Genomic DNA, 27,998 nt, shown 5'->3' on the forward strand with positions numbered 1-27,998 from the left:
TATAATCTCTAGAGAGTACGTAAAATCTAAAAGCTCATGGAAATTCGAGGAACAAAAAAGGTGGCCGAAATTGCAAGCTGGCCGGAATTTGGCACACTTACTCTATATCTAATAAATCTAAAATGAATTATTGTTTCAAAAAATATTTTTCTTTTTTTTTAATATTACGTTAGACTTCACTTTCAAAGCATTATTCTTGGGTGCAATCTTAACGTGCACACGCTTTAACGTAGGGCAGTTCCAGACAGTGGAACTATTTTTCAAGACTAATTTGCTAAACGAATGTGAACAGTATCAAAAAATCTTGTTACTTTCACTTGGGTATTGGCTATCTGAAAATCTGTACAACTATTTCTGGATAGCTATTTCCTAGCGAAACCCCATTCAGCAAAAATTATTTGATTATTTTTGTATAAAATTCTAAGAGAAAAACTTCCCTATCTGCCCTTGTCCAATTCATTTTGTAAGCCTTTTCACAAAATACCTTTACATTGCAAATACAATAATCAATATCAAATACATTCTCTCTCTTTGCAAAATCTTAATTAAATTCGTTGCCGAGATTCATTCAATTAGTGTGTCCAGGTGCAAAAAAAAAGAGGTGGAAAATGAAATGAGCAGAAAAAAATGCACCAATAGAAAATCGATGATAAATTCAACGCAGGATATGTAATAGATTGAAGTGTGAAAGCAATTAAGAGTTCAACAAGGGTCGCCAAATGAGATCATTCAGGAGAAAGTGAGTCTGGGCGAATAGCTATGCGGAACATTGAGATGATTCCAATTAAAATTGATTGCAGTCAGAGGGATAGGTCGCCAAGAGTGTCAACAAGCAGTGGTTTGAATGCGTTTACACTAAATATGAGTGTGAAGTTGAAAATATGTCGAAAAAGCTGAAGAACATTGGTATATGGTATATGTACAAAAGATTACCGGTAAGTACTGTGGACTCACCAACTCAAGCTTTGCTTTGGTGGATTGCATTATAGAATTTGGAATTGATTGCATCATTCAAATAATGACGACTGTAGTTTTGTTAATTATAATGTCGTTCGTACATTTCGAATTAATTCACAGTCCACTGATTATGTAGAACTGATGCTTCGCACACGTAGCTTATGTTCAAACAGTCAAATCTTTAATTATCACAAAATTCTGACAGAAATATAATTAGTAAGTCAAATTTTCAATTAAATTCAATACGACTAAAGGAAGGGATTTCAGCGCCACTAACGGCGACAGTATGAACTTCGAATGTTCGCATAAGCTTCAACGCATAATAATACCTTTTCTTTACACCCTGGTGATAAAATGTATGGGTTTAATAGCAATGTCCACAAGAAATAAAAACCAATGATAAACCCAGATAAGCTTACTGTGCGTAAGATTTTCAATGCAACTTTTCAGTGACTACAAGTTCGATTTGAAGCCCAAGTAGGAGAATGTAATTTGTCTATTGTAGCACGAATGCTACAGGTCCCACAGGGAATTGAGCCCCTTCACCTATTCCAAGACAGCTACGAAGCTGGCGCCTTCAGTGAGGAGCAGATTCGATTGTGCCTTCAAAATAACTCGTTGAGCATTCACAACTCCATCTAGCGGAACTTATAGCGTTATCGTAACTTGAAGTTAGCCGCCGTTATAACACCCCTCAAAGTTACCACCCTAGCTGAACAGTGATTGGTACCGTTGGCTTAGATGAATCTTCGTCAGGACGGACTTCCTCTCTCTAACTCCTCCAGGCTCAATAGTCCTACTACAACTTTAATGTTTAAAATACAAGCCTCACTGTCACTTTTAATTATAACAAAGTTATCAAAATTGGTTTTTCGATTAAGTCATCCTGGTTTTTGAAAACTTAAATGTTTTAGAAATTAGTAGGGGAGACTGGGGCAAAAAGTCACAAAACGGATATTTTATTTTTTTTTAAATACTCGAACGCCCCAGAAATTTCTAATTAGCGCAGTTGTCTAGGAAATTTAACGCTCTACAAATTTGTGAAAGTAATTTTCCTCTACTTTGTAAGGAAATACGTTTATCGAGCCGATTTTTAAAAGGTAATTTTGTGACCATTCTCAAAAATGCTGAGACAAATAGTATCTGGCATGGGATCATATTTTGATTCGCTTTGTTACGGGATTCCGTAAATTAAAAAAAAAACCTAGATAACATATTTTCATAGAAAATTTATTCCTCTACACCTTTGTAAAACAACATTTTTTTCTAACAGAACGATAAAAACGATTTTCAAGCTATTTTCAGTAGCATTACTTTTAAGTAACATCTCAATTTAAATGGTGAATGATTTGTTTATCAGTTGTTGCCGGTCTGAACCTCAAAGCGGTAAGAGATATTGATTTTCTGTTTTCGTTGACCCCTCTCAGAAGTCAACATTATATCTAGATGTTTTTATATTTTTTCCCCTAGTCCCCTCTTCCCATTCAAAATCGTGATTTTTAGTTTTCTTCAAATTAGTCAAAATGATTTAGTTCATTTTCAGCGGAGGCAGCCAAAATGCCGAAAGAGCCGAAATTCCGAAAGACAAAATTCCGAATATTCAGAATTCTAAAAGGGATAAAATTATATGTAGGACGATGTGTAGAATAATTTCCCAAGATACAGAAAATTTCCCTTTGCTATAGCTATAGCATTTTCAAGAATTCGTAGTTTAGGCTTTCGGGATTTTGGCTTTTGGGATTTTAGCTTTCGACATTTTGACCGGGACCCCATTTTCAGATATGTTTTGCAGGTAGTCTCCCAAGCAGCACAAAATAACTTAACCAGAAATTATCGTTCTACCAACGTTAAAATACGGTTATTTCAACGAAACAAGTTATAAAAACGTTATCCAACGATTATAACCAAGATGTGCTGCTTGGGCTAGTTAAACATTTCGTCCACGGAAACCTACGACCACCTAAGACCGTAAAGTTCGCCATTTTGAATTATTCAAGATCAAACTTAAACTAATCTGGATAACGTATTTCTTATTAGATTTTGTCAAACTCAAATTTAATAAAAGGTCCTGAAATTCTCGATTTGGCTACATTAGTCCGAATCCCAATAGCTAATGAATACGTGAATAACCTCAAATTATTCCTTTAACGTCTTTTTTTTTAAATGTCAAGTGATAAAGTTCTGTCAAGGTATAAGCTCATTGTAACATAAAGTGTAAATACAATATTCACTTAAAAAGAATTTTCCTAATGAGCTATGATGATTAAAAAAACTTTGAAAAGATCATAATTTGAACAAAACAGATTTAATTAAAAAAATGAATAGAGATGAGGTGAAAATGTTAAGGGAAAGCGCGCTACCTTCAGACGTCTCCAGCTTCGAACAACTCATTTTTTCAATATGGTTTTAATAAATTTGATTCATTTTTTTGATATTAATAGTTAGTTCAGTTTCTCAAATTTCCCGAAATGATTCATTGGTCAAATCCCTTAAGATCATAGAAAAAAATGAATTGTGCGAAGCTTGAGGCGTCCGAAGGTAGCGTGCTTTTCTCGTATTAAATTCAATTCAATTTCAATTTATTCATGTAGGGTAAAGTGATATAAGTTGGACATAGTGTTACTAGTTGGATAATTCGCCGATATAAGTTGGATATGGCAATACAGTACAAAATTTGTTTTTAAGGACAAGGAACCAAATTATAAAACTAAAGCATTAAAAATATACAAATAAAAATGAAGTACCAAATTTATCAAGAAAAAAAGCCCTGTCCAAATTGCACCACTTTACCCTACTGCTAGTGCTATTGAAAATAAAAATTTGACAGATATAGGTTTTCAAGGAATTCAATGTTAGTATTATAGCGGCCACCGCCGTATTAGCATAGGTAACCAACCTACAGAGTAAAACGGTGGAAAACACTAGATCGCATTAGAATTCTAATTGGAATTAGATAGTATGAGAGACATATTTCGGTCAATTTCTAAATTTTGAGGTAAAGAGTTGCTTTTATTTTGTTTCAAAGTCATAAAGTTAGGGCTAATACTTATTTAAAATTTTGTCTCGTTTGATAGGATAAGAGATGGAATAGGGTAAACTGGGGTACCACCAAACACTGCGATTTTTTAATCGGATATTCGACTTCAGAGTATAAGACCTATAGGAATTTATAGGCACTATAGGGATGCTTGTCCACTGAAGGAATGGTCGAGATAGTCCAAGTAGTTTAGAAATAAAAATTAGTGTTTGGTGGTACCCCGTGTTTGGTGATGCCCCAGTTTCTCCTATTGGTCTAAGGAGTTTAATAAACATGCAACATTTCAAAGTGATGTGGTATTTCATAAGCCCTTTCATTATCACAACACCAATGATTTTATTGAACTTATCGGAAAATCTCAAGTCGATAAATCTAAAGCTGTCGAAAAAAAATAATCTATCGAAATATTTATGATTAGGGAATTGTGAGCAATATTTTGGCAAAATTTGAGCCTAATCTGAGAATATGTAATTTTGTTCAGGCTTCATTAAAAGAGACTATTGAGAATGTCCCTTAATACTCCCCGATTGACTTCCATTATGTACATTTGGTTTTGCACATCTCGGTAGGTATTCTATATCAAATTCACTGAGCAATTAAGTTCACACTCGTCCTCTTCAAAATTAGCCCATGTGATATTTAAAGTTAAAAGAGGGTTAAAACACCAAAATGCTTTTAATACATACTCGGTGGAAAAGTAATATTGAGACAGCCTGGAAAAGCCCACCTCGTCGTATATATATATTTTTTTCAGTACATGCCCTCCATAATGCCCCATGCCATAATAGAAAATTTTATTATTATTAAGAGTAGCGATGACAGGGACATGAATTTATTTAAAGCCACAAACCACAAATAAAATCAAGCTCTAGAGAACACAGAAAATCTACACGCTGAATTTTCTCACTCTCTAACTCTCTCCCTTTTGCAAAGATATTTTCATTCCTTGTGAAGTGAATTTGTAACAAGTTGGTTGTACAGAAAAGACGACAGAGGAATGAGAAAAGAAAAAGGATGGTGGGAAAAAAGATTGTGAATTATGGAATGTTAAAAAGGGAGCTTTTCTCCAGAAAGGCGGTTTCAAATCAACTCCACATGAAGCTTTTCTGCTGAAATGCTCCAAGAGTATTTTTGAAGAGTCACTACACTGACTGTATGGAGTTTCAATCAAGCTTATTTTACATCTTCAGTTTCAATGATATTCATCGTAAATATCTGCATCAATTTGATAATACAATAAATCCTTTAAATATGCAAAAATTCTTCGGAGAAACTTTATCCGTTTATACGCAATACGATTCACGTTTTTTGGCTAATTACTGGTTATAAGGGAAGGCTTTCGGGCCTCGTACACACTCTGGCTTTGAACACTTAATATTTCTCCCATAATTCTATAACACTGTGCAACAGTGATTTTGTCCCTGGGTTCTAATGGTATTTTTTCTATTACTAGGGTCAAATGATTTACGAAAATACCTATCATTTTGATTTCATTTTATTTTTGCGCCTGGAATTCAGGCAAAATCGTTTTTGCCGTTTTTTGATACTTGGGTGCCAATATCTCCGATTCTGCTGAACCGATTTATTTCTTAATATGGAAACGTTTGTTCTCCTTTACATGCCCGATAATTCTTTGGACATATGGAGTTCGTACAACTGACACTAGGGGCGCTGTAGTCTCATATATATCAGAAAACATAGAAAATCGAACTTTTCAGCAATTTTAATAAAAAAATATCTCGAAAACTAGGACTGTCCCTAACAATTTGTTTTGTAGGTTTGATAGAGAATTTTATAAGCTACATCTTCATATATGTACAACTTTTCTCTCAGATTGTTTTTTAATCTCGAAATTGAGGTTCAAACGAAAATAGAGCACTGAAAATATGAACAACGATCTCTAGACGATTTCCCACCTTTTACCTCCTTCCAACTTGCTATTTTAACCCTTTAACGACGAGACAGTTTTCGCGGACCGAAAAAATCAGCAATAAAAATGAAACTGATAAACAAAATCAGTAAAAGGTCTTGCATCTAACCTTAGAAAATCTGAAAGAGTCTTTTTCGGTGTATTCTTTTCCTCTATGAGCGATAGGAGCAAAAATAGCCCAAAAATTTAAGTCATTTTTCTGACAATAAACAATGAATGACAATGAATGATAATTTCCACTCTGATGAAAAATATTATGTTTGAATATTGTAGTTTTAATTCGCAAAAGGGTTTTGCTGGAAGTATAAAAAATAATTATAATTAAGTCTTTGTTATTTTAAATTAAATTAATTTGTATAGCCTTAAATAGGAACAGCATTGTATCTTTAGGCATGAAATAAACTTCAAATTGAATTGAAAAAAAAAAGTTTCATTATGAGAATTTAAAAATTCGTCATTTTTGAGCTTAAAAATTTACTATAAAGCAAAAAGCTGGAGAATTGCAAAAAATATCCTAGATTCCTTCAACCTTCTACTTTGCAAAAACGTACAAACATAAGGAAAAAATAATTTTAGGTAGTCAGGAAAAATTATTTTCTTTATGGGACACCGGTGTTCCAATCGTTCTTAAAGGGTTAACCTAAATTGTGAATTATCAAAAAATAACAGATTATTTCTTGTTATTTATCATGACTCTTATACATACATATTTACCATAGGTAACTTTAGAAATGTCCAAACCCGCCATTGGCCTCTCAAATGACATAAACTCAAAATATAGTCGATTTATTTTAAGTTATTTGCATGTTTGTGACCATTTTGAGTAACTTTTCAAATGAGGCAACAAACTTTTGACGCGTGAAAAATGAGCAAATTTTGGAAAATAATTATTTTTTATATGAAATAAATTGAAATAGTTTTTTTCGAAATTCATAAATAAGATCTACGGATTACAGGCAAATGATTCGCAAAAAAATTTAAAAAGTAATTTTTTTATCGTTTTTTTACACCTGGTTTCCCGAACATATATGAGACAACAAACTTTTGACACCTATTGTATTTTAATACTCACTGAGACATTTTATTTACGTTTTAAATATTCAAGATCAAAAAATAAAGACTACAAAAATATGGGAGATCGGTATAGAATCAGCCACCAAATGAAATTTTTCATTGCGTATAATTTATACAAAAATATTCGTATGAGGCTGATAAATATTTCAATGAATAGAAAGGGAAGTAGATACTTCGAATAAAAAGTGGTTTCCTCAATATTTCTTCGAAGGCAAATTATAAGAAACTACTATTTAATACTATACATGGCTAATTTGCCCCGGTCTCACCTATAAATATTTCAAAATTTTTGAGCCTCTGTATCTAGGTAAATGATTGACGTAGACTGAATATATGGATACGTTCTGAAAAGGTCTTGACATCAGCTACAACATACTAAAATTTCAGCCCAATCGGATGAGTATTAGGTTTTGACAGTTATTCAAAATGTTTAAAAAAGCAATGACAAAACGTCTCAGCTTTGCAGAGTGCTCGAACTCACAAGAAAGAGCTCTCCGTGTATTACCTTTTCGCAGGCTTTTTGGGTGCATACCGGTTCATACTACCGAATAAATCGATTCATAAATTAAAAAAAAAAAATTCCGAAATAAAATGTTGCTTAAGAAAAGCACATTTTTCAATATTTTAGCATGAGTAACAAGCATACGGCCAAATTTCAAGACCTTCCCAAAAAAGCAAATTGGTTGGAAAATAGGCCCTCCAAAAAGGTTATACTTTGACCTTCAAAAACTCATTATCGAAATGTTTTTCGAACATAAGTGTCTAAGAACAAAATATTCATCTTGACTACGGAGAGTTCCGGCTTAAGAGAAAACTGACTGAAAGAATTTGGTACGAATTGCCTACTATTGGGAGCTAATTTATAAAAATCATTTTTTTTTTAATTTCCCTGAATTCATGCAATATTTTTAACGTGGTAAATTTGAAAAGCATTCTTAAATAGCGTTGGCGTTGAAAGTAGGTTGAAAAACTGGCGCCGAAAATATCTTGCACACATAAGGGAGTTTTTGTAAGTTATTTCAAAGATATCTCCTGCATGTATGCAATTATACTGTGTCACTGGAGTAAATTTACGATCTTTTTTCGGTCCCGAAAAATTCTTTCAAAGCGGGACTCACTGTACTTCCAATACATTCAAAAATTAAAAAAAAAATCTAGGATGCTTTTTCGAAATAAATTAAAAAAACAGGGTTTTAGAGAAGAAGGAAGGGGATGCGGGGTAAGAAAGAAGACTTTCTTAGATAATGTTGACTTATGGGGGGATCGTCGAAGACCGGAAGTCAATATCTCTTACCGTTTGATCTCTAGCCGCGTCACAAGTTAGAAAGAGTAGATTATATAACTGGTCTCTCTTTGAGTTCGAGCAGTAAAATGTTTCAAAATTACCCCTTAGATGTTTAGATCTTCATTGTTGTTTATTATTAGAAATTGTTGATTTTTTAATATTTATCGAAAGGTGCAAAGTCACTCGCACCTTATCCCAAATGCAGGCCTGCAACAACTTAAGACAAATAATTTTACCTATTTACTCCCTCCTTTCATTTTAGCTATCTACTTTTAACCCATTCCTTACCATGGTATTATACGTCATACGCAAATTGAGTGATTTTAGATGATTTATTCCTGGTCAATTTTTATCCGAATTGCTGTCGGGAATGGATTTTTAGTAACTTTAGTTCTTCAATTACTTGGGAAAAATAGTCCGACAGAGATGAAAATACATTTTGTTTATTGTTTTCTTGCTTCGCGGAAGGTCATGCAAAATTTTTGCTCAAAATGGCGGACGGAAAATTCGACATCCCGTCGAATTTATTAAAATTGGCGTCTTTCCTCTTTCCTGATTTGAATTCTGGTTGCCAATTTGTTTTCTTGGATAGTTACTCTATCTAAATCAATAGAGTTTGTAATGAATTAATGCACAGAATTTAAATTCAGTGACCGTTAAGACGTGTGTTTGCCTACGAATCCCCGCGCCCCCATAATAGGAAACTAATTCCAAAATATGAACATTGAACATTCTATCTCAAGTATTTCTGGTACATTGACTGAATGGGTTGAAAGGTAAAGTTGAAAAATAGCGAAAAAAGTGCAAAGTCACCCGCAACGACGGTAATTCCAGCAAAAATCAGTCAAGTACATATTAATACTTCCTCACCTTATATTCAAGCTCTATTATATTTTTAAATTGTAGCTTTGAGAATCAAAGGAGAAAAGTACTACCAGACGATTTAAGATAGGAGACATGTGGTAAGATTGCGAAAATAGATTTGAGGGTGGAATAAAAAATAGAAGAGAAGGGAAAATTTAGTATTTTTTTTATGAATAATTCAGTAGATTTTTTCCAGAGATATTCATCTATATTTTGCGTAGTTACCACCTCATGACTGACACCCTTCGTTGGTGCTCTTTAGCTCAAACTACCAATGTCTCATAGTAAGATCGAAGATTCACCCCAATAAAATTTTTCAAGTGGCACCCGTGCTTCACATTAATAGATACGATTTATACTATAAGATGTTACTACAATATTTCCTGTTGATAGTCAATCACGTGCAGTTTAATCGGAAAGATACAAACGGAATATTAGATAAGTTTTTTTTTTAGATTACGTGACGCCCAATTCAAAAAGTGTTTCACAAGTATATCAAGTTTCTCTCAGCATAGATATCAAATACGTTCAATGCAATTATTACCTTAGTTATTTGTGGATTAAAGAAATAAAAGTTCAATCCCAATTTAAAGGGTTTAGTAGAAATTCTTTGCATTATTGTAAGGAACTGTATATACTCAAACTAGAGAGAAATCTACGGAGTTTAATATCGTATCTTTCGACATGATAGAGGTGGATTTAGAATCAACTCACTTAAGCACTAAACCATCAGTGCTTTGGCACAACTCCACCCATTATTCCTCCTTGAGCAGAAATTCAGAAGCGAAAGCGATTTTGGAATGTTATTTCAAATGAGATGCGTTTAATTACAGGTGTTATACTGTATAGATTAAATGTTGTATATTGACTGACGTAATTGCTTTGCATATACACCAAAATATATACCGATGTTATAAAATCTTAAAGCATTAGCTTTTATATCTGAACTACGCCTAATCCTACAACATCAACATATTTAAAATATCTTTTTTAGCCCTCAAAAGCATTAGCAGAAAATGCAATAATCCCTGACTAGCCAACTTGTTTGCGTAAGTCACACTATACATAACAGAAATACATATTCAATGGTTGTTGGAAGAGTTATTGGCAAACGACGAGGCGCAACACTATCACTTTTGGGGATGGGGAAAATCTCTTTAGTATGCTAGATTAAAACCAACAAGTGGTTATTTAGTGGAATTCATTTCAAAGGCACCCACTGAAGTTTAATAATGACAATGTTTAAGGAAAATAATTTAGAAGGGGCATATTGCTTTGAAAATTGGCTATATAGCTTTTCAAACTTGTCTGACGATTTAATTGTGTTATGGAGACTCGATATGATGTCCCATACATCTATTTATTCAGAATTACTATTCAAAATAAACCAATGTAAACATCTACCATGCCAATCATTCTGTCCATGTTCCCCTTGGTGCGAAAATGTACAAAATTGACTTAGGCTATATATAAAATACCTCACAATCAAATAACATGTAAATGAGTGGCCAAAAACTACAACATCAATTGAAAATTCCAATATCCAGTGTCCAAATTTCACTTTGAAAATCCCCTTTACCACCGCGTCAGCGTAAACAGTTATTAGCAGAAAATTTCTAGAGAATGAACCATAAAGTTATAGTTAGAATATTCACACCGTGGTTATATTTCACACGCGAATTTTATTGAAAACGCTAAAAAAAAAATATTTAAAATCTGTGTTTTTCAAGTGGGAGATATTAGGATGAAAATGTGTACACCACTTCCAGACACTTCCACAATTTGTATGAAGGAGCCCTTTACACTTCCAGCATTTCGGAAGACTCCCGAAAATGCTGCAAAACTTCTAGCACTTCTTGCACTTCATGCACTTTTCATACTTAGGAATCAATAATTTGTTTAATATCATGAAAAATCTAATTAAGAAAACTCAAAAAATTGTCAAGAAATTTATTTTTACATGTATTTTCTCTTAATATTTTTCTTATATTTTGAATTTCTAGCAGCAGATATTCTTGCATACACTGAGAAAAAAAAGAAGGTGCGATTAACTTTGTTTCCTCATAACTTTAACACTTTTTAGGTGTAAAAATATATCAACATTTTTTAATGTTAATTTTACACCTTTTTAAGGGTAAAATCAACATGAAAAAGGGTAACTTTAACCCTCAATACACCTAAAAAGGGTAATATTTACACCGATTTCGGATCAATACTGCAGGGTAAAATTAACAATTCCGGAATGTTATTTTAACTTTTCCGAATTTCTCTCAGTGTACTAACGATATTTTAATATTATCTGTGTTTTACGACCAACAGAATTTCTTTCTATGGATTTTCCAATGGCCTCTACATATTAGGGAAAAATATGTCCATATTTTAGAGTTATTCCCACACAATCGTAGGCAATTTGATTCAATATAGATATAAATGCCTCTAGTGCGCAGAGGCCATAACATACCAGTGAAGCTACTTCTGGAAAAGAGGTCTCAAAAAAATGTATTGTCGTTTCTTAGATAGATAGATTTATTCTGGGGGCAGCAAGGCGGCGTCCATCCATACACCTTCAGCTCCAGCCTCAGCTTCAGCCGCTCCATCCTCCTTGCGTATCATGTTCTCGCCGACTCGCCCGCTGCATCCAGGCCTCCATTTGGGCCCCTTATGCATCCCCTTTTAAGGTTATCCCTTACGGGTTTTGTGTATTGAGCCAGCCAGTCCTTCGGATAAATTCCATTAGACAAGCCGGCTTCAATTTTGGTAGATCATTCCAGTTCAGCACCACTTTCCCAAGTAGCGCTCGTCTGGTGTTGTAAAGGCTGGGACATACATAATGTAGGACCGTTTCCTCAGCGTTGTTACAACCTCCACAGGTTGGATTACACTCAACACCCAATCTGTTGAGGTGTTTGTTTAGACAGTGTCCGGTAAGAAGATCAGCAAACTTCCGCGCTTCGCAGCGGTTACTGCTCACCAGGTACTCTGTCCTTTTCCTGTCCACAAGTGGCATGAACAGTCTGGACACACGACAGTTGCCTGTAGCCGCCCAGACCGTTTGATGTTGTGCGAGTAAATCCACCCCAATGATGGTTTTCTTCATTTGGGGCGACACTCCCACGGCAGGCTCAGGACCTATGAATTCGGTCTTCGCTCCTGCCACTGCGAGGCGGTCAGCCTCTTCATTACCCGCAATTCCACAGTGCCCAGGTACCCAATGTAGGTCGATCTCACGGGTAAGTGAGACCGCTTCCACCATTTTCCGGCACTCGAGCACTAGCGAAGAGCGGGAGTTGTTTCCTGATATGGAAAGTAAAGCAGCTCTGCTGTCAGAGAATATGTTTATTTTCCTGTCAGAAACATCAGACTCAGTCAGGCTTCGAATCCCAATTAGCATTGCTGTAACCTCAGCCTGGAATACAGTAGTATACCGGCCGAGTGGCACAGACCCGCCAAGTCGGAGTTCTGGACAGTGGTACCCGGCTCCAGAGGAGCCGTCGGTGAAGAGCGCTACCATATCGGGTTCAGTGATGTCCCCTCCCCGGTCTCTCCACTCATCTCTCGTGTGTAGTATAGCTTTTACATTCTTTGGAGGCAGTCTTTCCTCAAGGTGGAAATCGTCTCTCATTAGAAGGTCAGGGTGCCTTCTTGCCAATGAATCCATGATTCTAACATGTCCCACTGGGTGGCACCCAACCTTCCACGTTCCTGCTGAACGCAGTCTTAGTGCTGCCTTACCCGCCTCGGCCTTTATATAAAGCGGAAGCGGAGGCAAGCTTAACAAACTGGATTGTACATAGGGGAAAGTGTGCTACTTTCGGACAACTCTATATCATCAAGCTTCGAATAACTCTTTTATGCAACATGATTTTAATTAATTAATTTAACTTCAGTTAATTAATTAAAAAAAGCTATTGAATTGTATTCTCGGTCTTTTGTGGATAATTTTGAGTCAAGAAACACGGTATAGACCTTTTTAAAAACTTCTCTATTTCCTCCTGCTACGACGTTTCGGAGATTGGTTGTCTCCTTCCTCAGGTATGGGTAGGTATGGGGAAGCTCTTATCAGGTTTCTGGGGCATCACTTGAACAATTACATACACTTGGACTCCCAGAAAGTGTTTTATGAAGTCAAAGTGTATGTAATTGTTCAAGTGATTCCCCAGAAACCTGATAAGAGCTTCCCCATACCTATCCATACCTGAGGAAGGAGAAAACTAATCTCCGAAACGTCGTAGCAGGAGGAAATAGAGAATTTTTTAAAAAAGGTCTATACCGTGTTTCTTGACTTAAAAAAAGCTACTCACGGCTTCTTTTGATAAGTTGCCTAAGATGTGACTTAATCAATGTTTCAAACTTACTAAAATTTAGAGGGATATCTCCGGTGATTACTAGTGGAAAAGGTTAGTTACCCTAAGATGAAAAAACACTTTTTTTGGTTTTGCCCAGAGCTTTCGATCCTAATGGGGATATTCTTCAGTGGCTGAAAGGGCATTTAAAATATTAGCTACTGCAGAATATCTCCATTAGGATCGAAAGCTCTGGGCAAAACTAAAATAGTGTTTTCATCTTAGGGTGACTAACCTTTTCCACTGGAAACACCAGGGATATACCTCTGAAATCAATTGCGCCAGTTCATCGTTGAGAAAATTACTAAAATTTACCTCGTGTGTAGAGTCCACTTTATGCTACTTGGGTAGTTCATTGTTGTTATTTTCCTGATAACAAAGTGACAGGAAATGATTTCGTTTATCGTAAATGCCATTCAGAGATCATTTAAGGATAAAAGCATTAAAGAAGAATAAAGGCTTTATTTTTTATGCCAATGTAGACATATCGAAAGTCCCTTGAAAATGCCAAATTGCTATCTATAGCCGTTTGATCTTTATACAACTAAAAAAAAGCAGATGGACAATCATTCAACCATCGTGATGTCATTTTTCCGAATATTTCATTTAAAAAGGTAAAAGAGAGTTGACAGAGTCGTGAGATGCATTTTTTCGTCATGTCTAGTCAAAAAGCACACACCCCATGGTTATGAAACCTCTTTCATTGCTAAATTGGAGTTGTGAATGATATAATCTGGAAATGACTTCATGGTCATGATAGATATCAATTTTGTATTTAAACGAAAAAACATACAAACTCTTTCCCATCAATCGAACGCTATGTTCTCTTAGTCCCATTCAATATGCGATAATCTCAAGCGAAAGATAGTGATTAGTACAATAAAATACCAGAAGATTGTCTCATCATGTACTGATAAGGACGAAGGTATAAAAGCATTCTTAACGAGGCCTTTGATCTTCAGTTGAGTACTAAAGTGCCTCAAGGTAGTGCATATAAGTGTATTTAGAAGATGGGCAAATTCGGATTAATTTGCCTAATAGCGGGCCTATACTATGCCCAAATTAGTGCATCTCCTATCTTTGATATAACCTCTAGTGTTATGGTTGCAGAAGAAGGAGAAGTTAGCTATCGCCTACCTAACAATACCCACCCTATTCGCTATGACGTCAGCTTCAGGACCCAAATCCACATAGCTAATTTTGACTACACAGGTTCAGTGACGATCCTCATTAGTGTCACAGAACCCACCGATGTTATCACAATGCACAGCCGAGATATTGCAGTGAATAACATTATTGTGCGCGTTCAGGGAGGCACAGAAAACCTCTATCAATCCGATGCTTATGATAGTGATACAGAATTCCTTACTATAACCACAACGAGAGCTTTGACGGTTGGCAATTATGAAGTACTTATTGACTTCGAAGGAGTTCATTCGACTCGAGTGACTTATGGATGGTATGCAGCAGCTTATACAAATAATGACGGAACTCAAGTATGGCTTGCAACAACAGATTTTGAAGCACCAGATGCTCGTCAGGCCTTCCCTTGCTACGACAGTCCCGAATTCAAAGCAGTTTTCAAATTTACCATTAATTACGATCAGTCATATGATGCCATTTCCAATATGCCCGTGATTAGTACAACAAACAATCCCGATGGAACAAAAACCACAACTTTCGAGGATACTCCAGTCATGTCAACTTATTTGCTGGCCTTCATTGTATCCGATTTTGATAAACTCTGTGGTCAGGACAGACAGTCACGTAGTCATTGTGCGTATGTTCGACCAAATGCTCAGGATCTTGTTAAGTGGTCCCTAGATACAGCTATCAAAGGTGTAGAAGCTCTTGACGATATTTATGGTGTTATCTATCCTCTGCCTAAGCTCGATCAAATCGCAATTCCGGACAGTTATTTTGGATCTGGTGCTATGGAAAACTGGGGTCTTGTGACCTACCGCGAGACTCGTCTCTTGCTCAATGAATCCTGGTACAATTACCGCGAAAAGGACAGCATTGGAACTGTGATCTTGCATGAATTTGCCCATCAGTGGTTTGGAGATCTCGTCAGTCCCCAATGGTGGACTTATCTATGGTTAAATGAAGGATTTGCAACACTTTACGAGTACTACGGTACTACCAGGGTGAGTCATTATCTCGTTATCAATTTAAACGACTTTAAGGCCTTCAATTAATCTGATTCACTATCGAGATACTTTTAAACTTTCCGTTAAAAACCTATTTATACGATGATACTTTTCTCGAAATCTTCATTTTTAAAATTAAAATCCACAATTTAGATCTTCCAATCAATTTTATGTAATAGGGAAATGTAGGCATGGTTCGCACAGAGTGTACCTTCAAACGATGCGAATTGTTTTTGTTTGTAAAGAGCTGACCTACCATTTCTCATCTCGTTTCATGACCTTAATAATTATCTATCTTATGGCTAAAAAATGATGAACTAGTTCTTTGCAAATAAAGAGAAAATTTTCGTTGTTTGAAGGTTCACTCTGTGCGAACCATGCCAACATTCCCCTATTTATGTTTTATTAAATTCATAGACACCATGAGCTGCCGGTTCAATTGTACGCACCACATCGTTTCCAAATCTCGCAACCCCGAGAGTAAGCGATTTCAGTGCACAATGCAATTGGTTAAAGGTCGTGTAGCAAGTCAAGCAGAGCACGTGGCCTCTATAACTCAGTTGATAGAGCACTCGTCTAGTTAACGAGAGGTCTCCAGTTCGATTCTGCGTGGAGACAGGAATTTTTCCTATCTCCACTGAGAAAAAACTGGATGATTTGAGTGTCATTTGCTCTGATTGACGATTTCTCTGTACATACTTAAATACAATTAATATTGAACTAATTCTCACAATTTAAGTTTTATATTCGAGAAATTTTCAAAAATCCGCGCTTTTCGGAATCAGCTGTTGATTAGTTATTATTGAAAAGAAAAATACCTTGGCACTAGCTTCTTGCTTTCCTTTTAGTCGAGGCATACTTGGGACTTTGCTTTTACTCCAGATAAATTTGGGAGGATTATAACAGGCAGATAGGAGATTTTATCTCAGAATAGAACCACAAGAAGAGATTTTCTAAGTGAAGAGCATTTCGAAATACCTTAGTTTTAAACGTATCCCAGTCAAAATCCGAAGAAAAACAAGAGTCATGGGTACAGTCGGATATAGGTTACATCCGAACGGCAAAGGGAAATTTTCTGTGTATTGGGAAATTCTTCTGCACATAACTCTTTGTACAATTTTGTCCTTTTCAAGATGTTGACTATTCGGAATTTTGTTTTTCGGGATTTTGGGTTTTCGCGACTTTGACTTTTCCGGATTTTGGCTTTTTGTGATTTTAAATTTTCGGAACTTTGGATTTTCAATATTTTGGCCTTTCGAGATTTTGGCTTATTGGGACTTTGATTTTTAGGGATTTTGGATTTTTGAGATTTTGGCTTTCCGGAATTTTGGATTTTCAGAATTTTGGCTTTTCGGGGTTTTAACCTCTCGGGATTTTGGGCTTTCGGGATTCTGGCTTTTCGGGACTTTGATTTTTCGGGATTTTGGCTTTCCGGGATTTTATATTTTCGGGATTTTGAAGATTTTGGCTTTTCGGGATTTCAGCTTTTCAGGATTTTGGTTTTCTGGAATTTTAGCTTTTTGGGATTTTAGATTTTCGAAACTTGGGATTTTCAAGATATTGGCGTTTAGAGATTTTGTCTTTTCGGGACTTTGATTTTTAGGCATTATGGATTTTTGAGATTTTGGCTCTTCGCGACTTTGACTTTTCCGGATTTTGGCTTTTCGGGATTTTGGTTTTTGTGGGATTCTGGTTTTGGGAGATATTAGTTTTCGGAATTTTCAATTTTCGGGTTTTTGGCTTTTCGAGACTTGAGATGTTCGGTATTTTGGATTTTGAATATTTTGGCTTTTCGTGATTTTGGCTTTCAGAATTTTGTTTTTTTTTTCATTTTGGCTTTTTGGGGATTTTGGCTTCTTGGGACTTAGATTTTCCGGAATTTTGGCTTTTCAGGGCTTTTACTTTTTAAGATTTTGATTATTGGGGATTTTTGCTTTCAGATTTTTATTTTATTTTTGGATTTTGGCTTTTCGGGATTTTGGCTTATTGGGATTTTCGCTTTTTGGGACTTTTACTTTTCAAAATTTTGGGGTTTCGGGATTTTCGCTTTTCCGGATTTCGACTTTTCGGGATTTTCGCTTTTCGGGGGCTTTACTTTTCAAGATTTTGGCTATTGAGGATTTTGGCTCTTCCGGATTTTCGCTAGAATTTTGTTTTTTTTTTTTTGGAACTTTAGCTTTTCGGTTGCATTTTGACTTTTTGGTATTTTGGCCTTTCTGAGATTTTGGCTATTCGGGATGTTGGCTTTTCGGGATTTTTCCTTTTATGGACTTTTACTTTTCAAGATTTTGGATATTAGGGATTTTGGCTTTCAGAATTTTGGTTTTTTTTTATTTTGGCTTTTCGAGATTTTGGTTTTTCCGGATTTTAGGTTTTTGGGATTTTGGGTTTTTAGGATTCTGGAATTTGGGCTTTCGGGATTTGGGTTTTTCGGTATTTAGGCTTCTCAGGATTTTGGGTTTTCGGGATTAAGGCTTTTCAGGATTTTGGCCGCTATTGATTTAAGAAGGTTTTTACGGGTCTCCTGACCCTTAAATTTACATTTTCTCCCTTAAAAAATTAATACAGAACATCAATTTTGCCTCCGTGTCACTTTAAATAAAATTGATAAATTTTTGCCATGTATAGAAGTACAACCAATTATAAAATATTTTATCATTGCTTCACAGGTTTATCCAGACATGAGACTAATGGACTTGATGGTGTATGAAACAGTACAAGGTAATATCGTGGTAATTCCTTTGATCTTGTCCCAATAACAAATTTTTGATGCAATGTAGTGGTTGTTATTGGGAAAATCTCAAATATCAAAAAGCTCCCATCCATTCCCTTTTTTATCTCATTAAATTGCATATAACACAAATAACGTGCCTCATAATATAGGATGCTCGTGCCCTTTGAAATATTAATGAGATTCCAGCTACAGCATTATATCATATTAAAATAATTTTTATTCAATGGCAATTTTGTGTATTGATAGTAAAATCACAGTGGTGTAGGTGATGGAAGTTAAACTGATATAAAACAAAGAGGAATTATCGGAAAATCATCCCATCATGTTAGAGATCAAATTGAATTAACCCCCAACATTTTACCATCTCAAATTACACCTGTTCATTGGGGATTATTAAATTGCTGGAGCAACTGAAAATGCAATGGCTTTTAAAGGCCGCTTGCATGGAAACCACATAAACTTTATGAACAATGCAAATAAATTGAAATAATATAAGATATAAAGAGAAATTCCACAAAATAGAAATAACACGTGAGATGAAGTTTTTTTTTAATTGAATTTTTCAATTTTAAAGATATAGGGTAAAATTAAGTAATTTGGGAGCATTCTGGAGGTTTATTGCTACACTGAGAAAAAAAAGAGGGTGTGATTAACTTTTTTTCCTCATAACTTTAACACTTTTTAGGTGTAAAAAATATATTAACATTTTTTAATGTTAATTTTATACCTTTTGAGGGTAAAATCATCATGAAAAAAGGGTACCTTTAACCCCTAATACACCTAAAAAGAGTAATATTTACACCGATTTCGGATCAATACTGCAGGGTAAAATTAACATTTCCGGAATGTTATTTTAACTTTTTCGGATTTCTCTCAGTGTAAGGAAAACGCTAATTAATAATGTATTTATTAAATACAGGAATTATGTTGAGGGATGGAGTAGAAGGTACCCGTCCAATGACCCATTATGTCGAAACAAGGGCTAACATTCGAGGCTTATTTGACTACGTCAGCTACCAAAAGGCAGGAACTGTTCTCAGGATGATGATGTATGCCCTAACCGAATCAACCTGGCACAAAGGACTGAAGTACTACCTTGAAGCAAAGTAAGACGTAATACTCCAAAAATTCCCTTGAGAGCCTTGAGAAAATCTAACGAGACTCTTGTTCTAGTGCATATGGAAATGCCGTTGCTGAGGACTTATTTGCTGGAATTCAGACATCCGTAACGGAAGACAATGCCCTACCAGCTGGCCTCACAGTATTGGATATCATGAACTCCTGGACAAGGGTCGGAGGATTCCCAATTGTCACAGTTGCAATAACTGGAACAAATACCTTTAGCCTCACCCAGAAAGTCATGATCAATGATAATCCAAATAAACCAGCGTCAAATTGGTACATTCCCATCACGTACAGCACCAGAAATAATCCAAACTTTGACCAGACAAAGGCCCAGGAGTGGTTCCGTGGAAATACCAATAGTCTCGAGGTTACCGTCAATGGATGGAATAGTGAGGAAGATTGGTTGGTCCTCAACAATCAGCAAACTAGCTACTACCGAGTAAATTATCCAATTGATAATTGGCGCAAAATTGCTGATGAACTGAACAATCACACTTATACCACCATTCACCTTCTCAATCGTGCCCAATTGATTGATGATTCCCTAGATTTGGCCTCATTTGGCATCTTGGACTTAGATATTCCACTTAGAATTTCATATGCCCTCCGAAGTGAGACGGATTATATTCCTTTTGCCAGCTGGAGTTCTGGATTCACAACTTTCTTCAATAGACTTGTTCTTTCTGATCATTCTGAGACAATAATGGTGAGTTTTACTTTTGAAAGTTCGATAACCTGTTAGGTTCCTTCATTAAAATAGTTTTTATAATTTAAAAGATTCACTAATTGGATCCTTATAAAGAAATTAACACTTAAGCGTATACTTCGGGAGAAAACTCTATAGGGGATTAAATAAATAAGTTAGAAATCTCAAAAAAAGAGATAGCGCCCTTAGTTTCTTGATTGAATTGTGAGAATAAAATTAGGCCATAAATAAGTAACTCACATACTGGACAGCAATTCAAGATAATGTAGTGTGGAATCATAAATTCATGAAAAAACACCATCAGTAATAAAGATTAATGATTGAATGGTATTTATCTCTGCAGGATTATGTCCGACAAATTGTGGAGAATTTCTACGGAGCCTACAGAGCGACAGGTACTTCAAGTGATGTATACTTCACAATATTGGCTAGGGCACTTGCGATCCAATGGGCTTGTCGGGTAGGAAATAGTGATTGTCTCGAAGATACACGCAAGGAATTGAGTGATCACATCAACAATGGCAAAATCTTCCCTCTGGACTATGCCTCAGTGATGCCCTGTGCCGGAATGAGAAATGCCACAGATGAGGATTTCTTAGCGTATTTTGATCGTCTGAGAACAACTACATCATCTCGCAATACCCTCATTGATAACCTAGTCTGCACTGATAAACACAATCAGCTGGACCTTCTGCTGACAGCAGCTTTGTCATCAATGACCCAAGCCCAAATTACCACCACTGAAGCCTCAAGAATCATTACAACGATGGCAACGAAAAATCTTCATGGTTACGAAATGATTTTGAACTTCCTGCGCGACAATGACTTTGTCCTGAAATATCGCTTTACATATCTCCAAATCCAAAACATCTTCCGGGAGCTCAGTCGACAAACCTACAGCGAAAGCAACGTAGAGCAACTTCAGGCCCTCTTCAAGACCTACGAAACGCAACTGGGTGCAGACTTTGAGACTGAATTCAATGGAATAATTTCAGGAAATATGAATTGGATGCAGGATGTAGCGAATCCGGCTATTGATCAGATGCGCTACTACGTTGCCAGTGGATCCTACATCTTCATGTCTACAATGGCTATCTTCATCGCTGTGATTTCTTTCGTCTTCTTGCAATAAAATAAGATGTCTGATGTAACAATACAGCGATCAATCTATTAAATCATTGATAACATTGTTAGATAATTTGTTGTCGTCTATTTTTTTTATTGCTCGCATGCCATGCGAAAAAGTACTTGAAGACATAAGTCTCTTTCAAAAAGCACTCCAAATACTCGAGTGTCTATAATTGCCCGCAAGGTGCCATTTTTTTTTAAGAGACTCTTATTTTTGTACACAATACTATGGCAAAACAAGTTCATTTGGGGTACCCATAAATATCGTGTGCGATTATTGGTCCATTTTTAACTGGGACAATCGTAGTCAATATCACTGATTAGACGCTGCGCTAAAGAGATTAGCAAGAATCGCAAATCATTCGCATTTACCCGCCACAATATTGCTATATAGCCTATTGATACTCTTGAGATTCCACGATAATATTTAGACAAAAAAAAATATCCCCTCTTTCACAATAGATCACTTGACCACAGGCTATTGATAGTGGCTTTCAAGTAAAAATGGCAAATAAATTTTCTGATAAGATGCCAACTTCGCAAATATGTACTGGAGCTAAGGTGAGAAGACAGTCAGTTGTTGTGCAAAATTGAGTTGGGCAAGATGCTCAAGTGGTTTGTAGTGCTACTGGCCACAGTTGCTGTGGTTGCAGCAAAACCTCTTCTAGAATCCAGGATAGCCGATGTAGAAGTACTAGACGATGACGAGACCTACAGGCTGCCCAATAATACCAGTCCACAGCACTACAGCGTATGGCTAAGGACATGGATTGATGAAGGGAATTTTGATTTTGAAGGAAGAGTTACAATCACACTGATTCCTGTGGAAGCAAACACCAGATACATCACCATCCAACATAGACAGCTGAACATTGCTCCAAATGTTACTCTCACAAGAGTTACAAGTCTTCCAGTTGTAGACGTTCCAATTGATCCTTTCACCTACAACAGCACCTATGAATTCCTAACGATTCCCATTCAAGCTCAAGAAGGTCTGGTTTTGGGACAAGTTTACGAACTAACGATCTACTTCACTGGAACCCTTAGAAATGATCAAGCTGGATTCTACAGGGCTTATTATGATACTCCTGGTGGTAGAGTGTGAGTACAAGGATTACAAAGTGTTCTTGCGACATTAGTTCATTAATCATTTTATTGTAAAAGTCCGATTTTTACGATGATCATTACGATGAAGATTTAAAAGTCATGTTCTATTTGCCCTCTGAGAGAGGATGACAGGAACGAGAATGTTTGGGAACAGGACGTTTCGGAATAAATACGAAAAGGGAAGCATGGAAGCATCGTGTTCTGTGTTCCATGTTCTAGGACTAGGGGAGCGGATTGTTAGTTATCCCGGGGCGGGGCCCTAGATTAAAGGAGAAGACATCTTTGAGATGTGCTTTTTGTTAGGAGGTTTATGTCCCATCACGTTCATAGGACTCAAAGTTAATAAACCAGAAGAAGAATTCTGTAACAGCATGACAATGTCATATGACAAAGTTCTATGGTAAAATTCGGGAGAAGGATAACATAGCCTAGTGAGCATCGAATGGCCATTGAAAGCAGCTCTAATAAAGTTTTTAGTGGCAAATACAAGTCGGATTTACAGAAAAAAAGTATCTTCGACAAACGAGATGACGTGAAAAAGATATTGGAAGAATTCCCGAAAGGCAAGGAACTATGAGAATAAAGGTGGCCGAAATAGGGAACCAAAGCTATGTCTATATATTTATTCATTTTAAAATGTATTAAGAATGATTTTAGAGTAAATTAAGACGGTAAACTCTTTACAAGGTTCCAAGCAACACTCTTTAAGAAGAAAGAATAAAAAAAATCAATTTGTATTTAAAATATTACATTTCAAACTTGAGACTTTGACACTTGCATGCAACTATGCCGAAATTTGGCACACTTACCCTAGGTTTATTCATCAGCAATGCTTATAAGGAACATCACAAGAGAGGCAAAAGTACATTGTAATTTTTGGCGGCCACCGCCGTCTTAGCGTTGATGACCAACCTCATGAGTGAAAACGGTGGAAAACTCCATCAAAGCCTTTATGATTAGTTCTTCTGGATTTAGGGTAAAATGGGGTAATTTGGAACCATTTACAATTTGGAACATTTGAGATTTTCTCAGTGTTTTAGAGATTCAAAAGGAAGAAATCTGTTTTCTCTTTGCTCATCTGAAACAGTGAGAAAATCTCAAGTATCCCAAATTGTAAATGGTTCCAATTTTACCCTATTATATAAAAAGAATTAAATTTGTCTTATGAGATTGTCATACTGTTACAGAATTCCCCTACAAGTCCAAGTTGTTCTGTGGGGTGTACGTCGTAAAGGTAGAGGAAAGCACAAGACGGGGTGAGATATTGGGAGAAATCTTTCAAATGTAGCAAAACGGTATTACTGTAGAGATCGGTATCTCAATCAGTAAGCTGAGTTTCAGAGGAGCAGACAGTACCGCAGAAAAATACTTGTTGTAGTACCCTGGATAACTCGGTCGGCTAAGTAGTAAACTAGACAAACTGGTGAACGAGTTCGGTTTATATCAATTGTACTGTACATGCGGGTGACTCTGCATTCCTGATTTTCCTATTTTTCGTAGGCTTTTCTTTAATTTTAGCACTTAATCACTTTAATTTTAGCGATCTCATCGAGCACATCCAATCTTTTAAAATTAAAGCCCATCTTAAGTGCTAGAAGTAATGGAAAGCTTACGAACAGGAAGGCAAAGTCATCCCCGGAGTGCAGTCACCTGAATCTACACTACCTAGAGACAAAGCTGTTGCTCGCAAGAAGTATAGCCTAAAGTGTAAATAGCGTGTAATCCGTGATATTCGTCGGTTGTATCGACCGATGTTGTATCTGCATTTCTTTTGTGTCAGCATTTCACACAAGAAGTTTCGTTAGTTGCAGCTTGCACCAAACGGAGATACGACAGCGGTCGATACAATCGACGAATATCACGGATTACACGCTATTTACACTTTAGGCTATACTTCTTGCGAGCAACAGCTTTGTCTCTAGGTAGTGTAGATTCAGGTGACTGCACTCCGGGGATGACTTTGCCTTCCTGTATGTTAGGGGCTTCCCAGAGTATGGTAACTTAGTATGTAGGGCTACGAAATATACTTTATGATCCAGAAAAATCAATAACCTCTCTTTGGCATGCGTATTGCAACGGAAATACAGTTGAACTGTTTTTTACGAAAATACAATAAAGGAAATACCCACTTAACGAATAAAACTGTGTCTTTCTCCATTGAGAAGTATACCCATCTGTTTCTATTAATTGATTAAAAGCCTCGAGAGACTTATTATTTAAGTCAAGAGACTGTGTAGTGGAAAAATGATTTGGAATTCTTGGTTAATCCTTAGTTTTGTACAGATCTCAATGCCTCAAAACTATTGGGGCTTTCCAAGCTAGATCATTGTGAACTAGAATTTATTGTCAAATAGGATGGATCTTGGTAAAATAGGTGAAGAAGCCTTGAAAAAATAATCTTGCACTCAAGTGTGTCAAATCCCCAATATAAGTACATCGATAAGAAGATCCATAAATTATCTATAAGTACATCACTTAAGACTTCGGATCATTGGAATTAATGTCGAAATACTTAAGCATTATAAGAAAAATTCAAAACAAATGGGAATTCTTTTCAGTTGGTACGCTACAACTCAATTTGAGTCTACAGATGCTCGTCACGCTTTCCCATGCTACGATGAGCCCGCTTTCAAAGCCACATTTGACATCAGTATTACCCACAATGCCACATACAATGCAATCTCTAATATGCCAGTGAGAGAGATAATTCCGTAAGTAGTAGTAGCAATAGCCAAAGATAAGATCGAACTGATACCAATTGTTTTTTTTTAAGTGTGGGAGGTTCCAATCATGTAACAACCGTTTTTGGCACTACAGTAAAAATGTCCACATATCTTCTGGCATTTGTTGTGTCAGACTTTGTATATCGCGAAGATGCCCGTCCAAAAGTGCCCCAGCGCATCTATTCTCGTCAAAGTCTCATCGATGAGACGGAATTTGGACTTGAAGCTGGAGTTAAGATCCTCGAAGCTCTTGAGAAATATCTTGATATACCCTATTCTCTACCGAAAATGGATCAGATAGGAATCACTCAATTTGCTGCCGGAGCCATGGAGAACTGGGGCTTGGTCACTTATCGTGAGAGTGCTCTCTATCTCAATCCCCAGACATCTCTAACACGACAGAAGGACGTCATTGCGACTATTGTGGCTCACGAATATGGTCATCAATGGTTCGGAAATCTCATTAGTCCCAAATGGTGGACCTACATCTGGCTCAATGAAGGTGACTACTCAAGAAACATTTTTTTCTTAATATAGTCTTGTAGAATTCCCTAAGTAAGGCATTATAGAACCAAAAATCTTTTTATTTATTTATAACGCTCTTGGTTCCATCACTGAGACTACTATAAGTAAAGTGGCGCACTCTTAAGAATCTTAACAGCTTCTATAGGAATTTCAACCGAAAATTCTCATTTTAAGTCTTTTAAGAGTGCACTAAAAGACTTGTCTAATACTTGGTTCTATAAGGCAGCTTTTTTGCTTCTTGGGAACTCAGGTTATTTCCGATTTTGTTAGAAATTTTCTCACTGTGCGTTTTTCATGTTTCATCGAAGGTTTTGCTACGCTTTATGAATACGAAGCTGCCGATATGGCCTTCCCGGAACTTAGGATTGGGGAACTCTTTACTGTTGAAGCAATGCATGGGGTTTTCGGATCAGACTCTACCACAAGTACTAGGTAAATTTGTTCTTGATTTCAATGAGATATGAAATTAATACCAAATATTTGTATTTTTAGAGCCATGTCCACTTATGCAGAGTCACCAAACGCAATTGATAGGCTATTCGATAACATTGCCTATCCCAAATCTGGATCTGTCCTGCGAATGACCAAACACTTCCTCACCGAAACTATTTGGAAGGATGGTCTCAAGAGATACTTTGCAGCAAGGCAATACGATGCTGCCGAAGCTGACGATCTCTTCAATGCTCTGCAAGCTGCAGCTACGGCCAGTGGACTTGCTCCTCTTCCCACTGGCGTTACTGTTAAGACAATTCTCGATAGTTGGTCGCTTCAAGCTGGGTATCCCCTTGTTGAAGTCAGCCGAGTTTACGGAGGCAGCAATACCTTTACTACTCGCCAGAGACGATTCATTGCTACTGATGCTAATCACAACATTGATACCACATGGTGGGTGCCTATTAGTTTGGCTTCAAGAGATCGCCCTGACTTCTACAACACAGCTCCGAATTTCTGGCTCCCACAGGTAATCATTAAATAATCAAACCGAAACTAATTCACTATAAATGGACTTTTTGATCTTTAGGGAACCACTGAAACGAACTTTTCACGACCCATTGAGTTCAGCTACACCGATTCCGATTGGATCCTTATCAATAAAATGCAAACTGGCTACTACCGCGTCAATTACGATACGAGGAACTGGCAATTGTTGGCTGATGAATTGGTCAACGGAGATTATACACGCATTCAACTCATTTCCCGAGCACAACTTCTCGACGATGCCCTCGATTTGGCAAGATACGAACGCTTAGGTTTTGACACAGCACTTTCCATCGTTAATTACCTTCGTCGTGAGACTGACTATATTCCCTGGACTGCAGCAGATTCTGGAATTACCTGGGTTCGCCGTTATGTAATCAATTCTGATACAACTGGAAGATTTAGGCATTTCCTACGCGAGATTTCAGATGCACTCTACAACAAATACCGAGCTGTAAGTGTCCCTTGCGAGACATACTTTGACAAATTGGCTAGAAATCTGGGAATTAAGTGGGCCTGCTCATCTGGCAATGCTGCTTGTCTTGCTGGAACAACAGCCGAACTTAGGAAAGTCTTCCTCACTGGTCAAGATATCGAACCTGATCTTCGCACCGTAATGTACTGCAATGGTATGAGAGGAGCCAATCAAGATGACTTTGGAACTCTTTGGACAAAGTTTGAGGATAGTACTGGCAGCAGTGACCGAAACTTCTACATTGATGCTCTGGTCTGCAACGAAAATGCAGTGGTTCTGAGAAACTTCCTCAATGAGCTGTTTTCTGCCACAAGTCAATCCTCAGCATCGTCAAGTGAGAAACAAAGGGCATTCAATGGAATCTATGGTGCTTCATCTGTCGGTCTAAATGTCATCCTCGAGTTCTTCCGTTCAAATACCGCCCGTGTATCAGCAATCTATGGAAACCAAGTAGGATCGAGGCTCATCTCACTGGCTGGCGAAGTGACAACAGATGCAGAAAGGCAGATCATTGAGCAAATTATTACGAATTTGGGTACCAGTATCACAGCTCAACAAGCTACAAGTGCAAGAAATGCCATCACCAACAATTTGAACTGGGTTGCAGCCAATGAGAATGCAATCAATAGTTTCCTCACGGAGGTCTATGGAGATGTTGACTTTAATGGAAAACCACCTGCACCCATTCCAACACCCGATCCTCCGGTACCAACTGTCACTACTCCTCAGCCCGGACAGCCAACTACCGCTCCTCCAGGTGGAGACGGAGGAGCAGGCTCAATTGCTGCATCGATAATTCTTCTTTGTATCTCCGCCATGCTAAGTCAATTCCTCAATTGAACGATGAGGTTCTTACC

The 27,998-nt window shown here is 36.8% G+C and overlaps 2 protein-coding genes across 2 annotated transcripts; one reads left to right on the forward strand and one right to left on the reverse strand.

Moving 5' to 3' along the window:
* Positions 1-11,673: 11,673 nt before the first annotated feature.
* Positions 11,674-12,658, reverse strand: LOC129798750 (uncharacterized). Its single transcript, XM_055842063.1, has 2 exons — positions 11,838-12,658; positions 11,674-11,779 (listed from the first exon to the last, which is right to left on the reverse strand). Exons 1-2 carry the CDS (start codon positions 12,656-12,658, stop codon positions 11,674-11,676), a joined length of 927 nt encoding a protein of 308 aa, XP_055698038.1.
* Positions 12,659-14,464: 1,806 nt separating this feature from the next.
* Positions 14,465-27,981, forward strand: LOC129798751 (uncharacterized). Its single transcript, XM_055842064.1, has 11 exons — positions 14,465-15,637; positions 18,310-18,361; positions 19,294-19,480; positions 19,548-20,205; positions 20,549-21,335; positions 21,903-22,434; positions 24,999-25,151; positions 25,214-25,665; positions 25,997-26,120; positions 26,181-26,649; positions 26,710-27,981. The coding sequence occupies exons 1-11, from the start codon at positions 14,501-14,503 to the stop codon at positions 27,979-27,981; spliced, it is 5,823 nt and encodes a 1,940-aa protein (XP_055698039.1). The 5' UTR covers positions 14,465-14,500.
* Positions 27,982-27,998: the final 17 nt, after the last annotated feature.

Source organism: Phlebotomus papatasi, chromosome 1 (assembly GCF_024763615.1).
Source record: "Phlebotomus papatasi isolate M1 chromosome 1, Ppap_2.1, whole genome shotgun sequence".
Classification (NCBI taxonomy): domain Eukaryota; kingdom Metazoa; phylum Arthropoda; class Insecta; order Diptera; family Psychodidae; genus Phlebotomus; species Phlebotomus papatasi.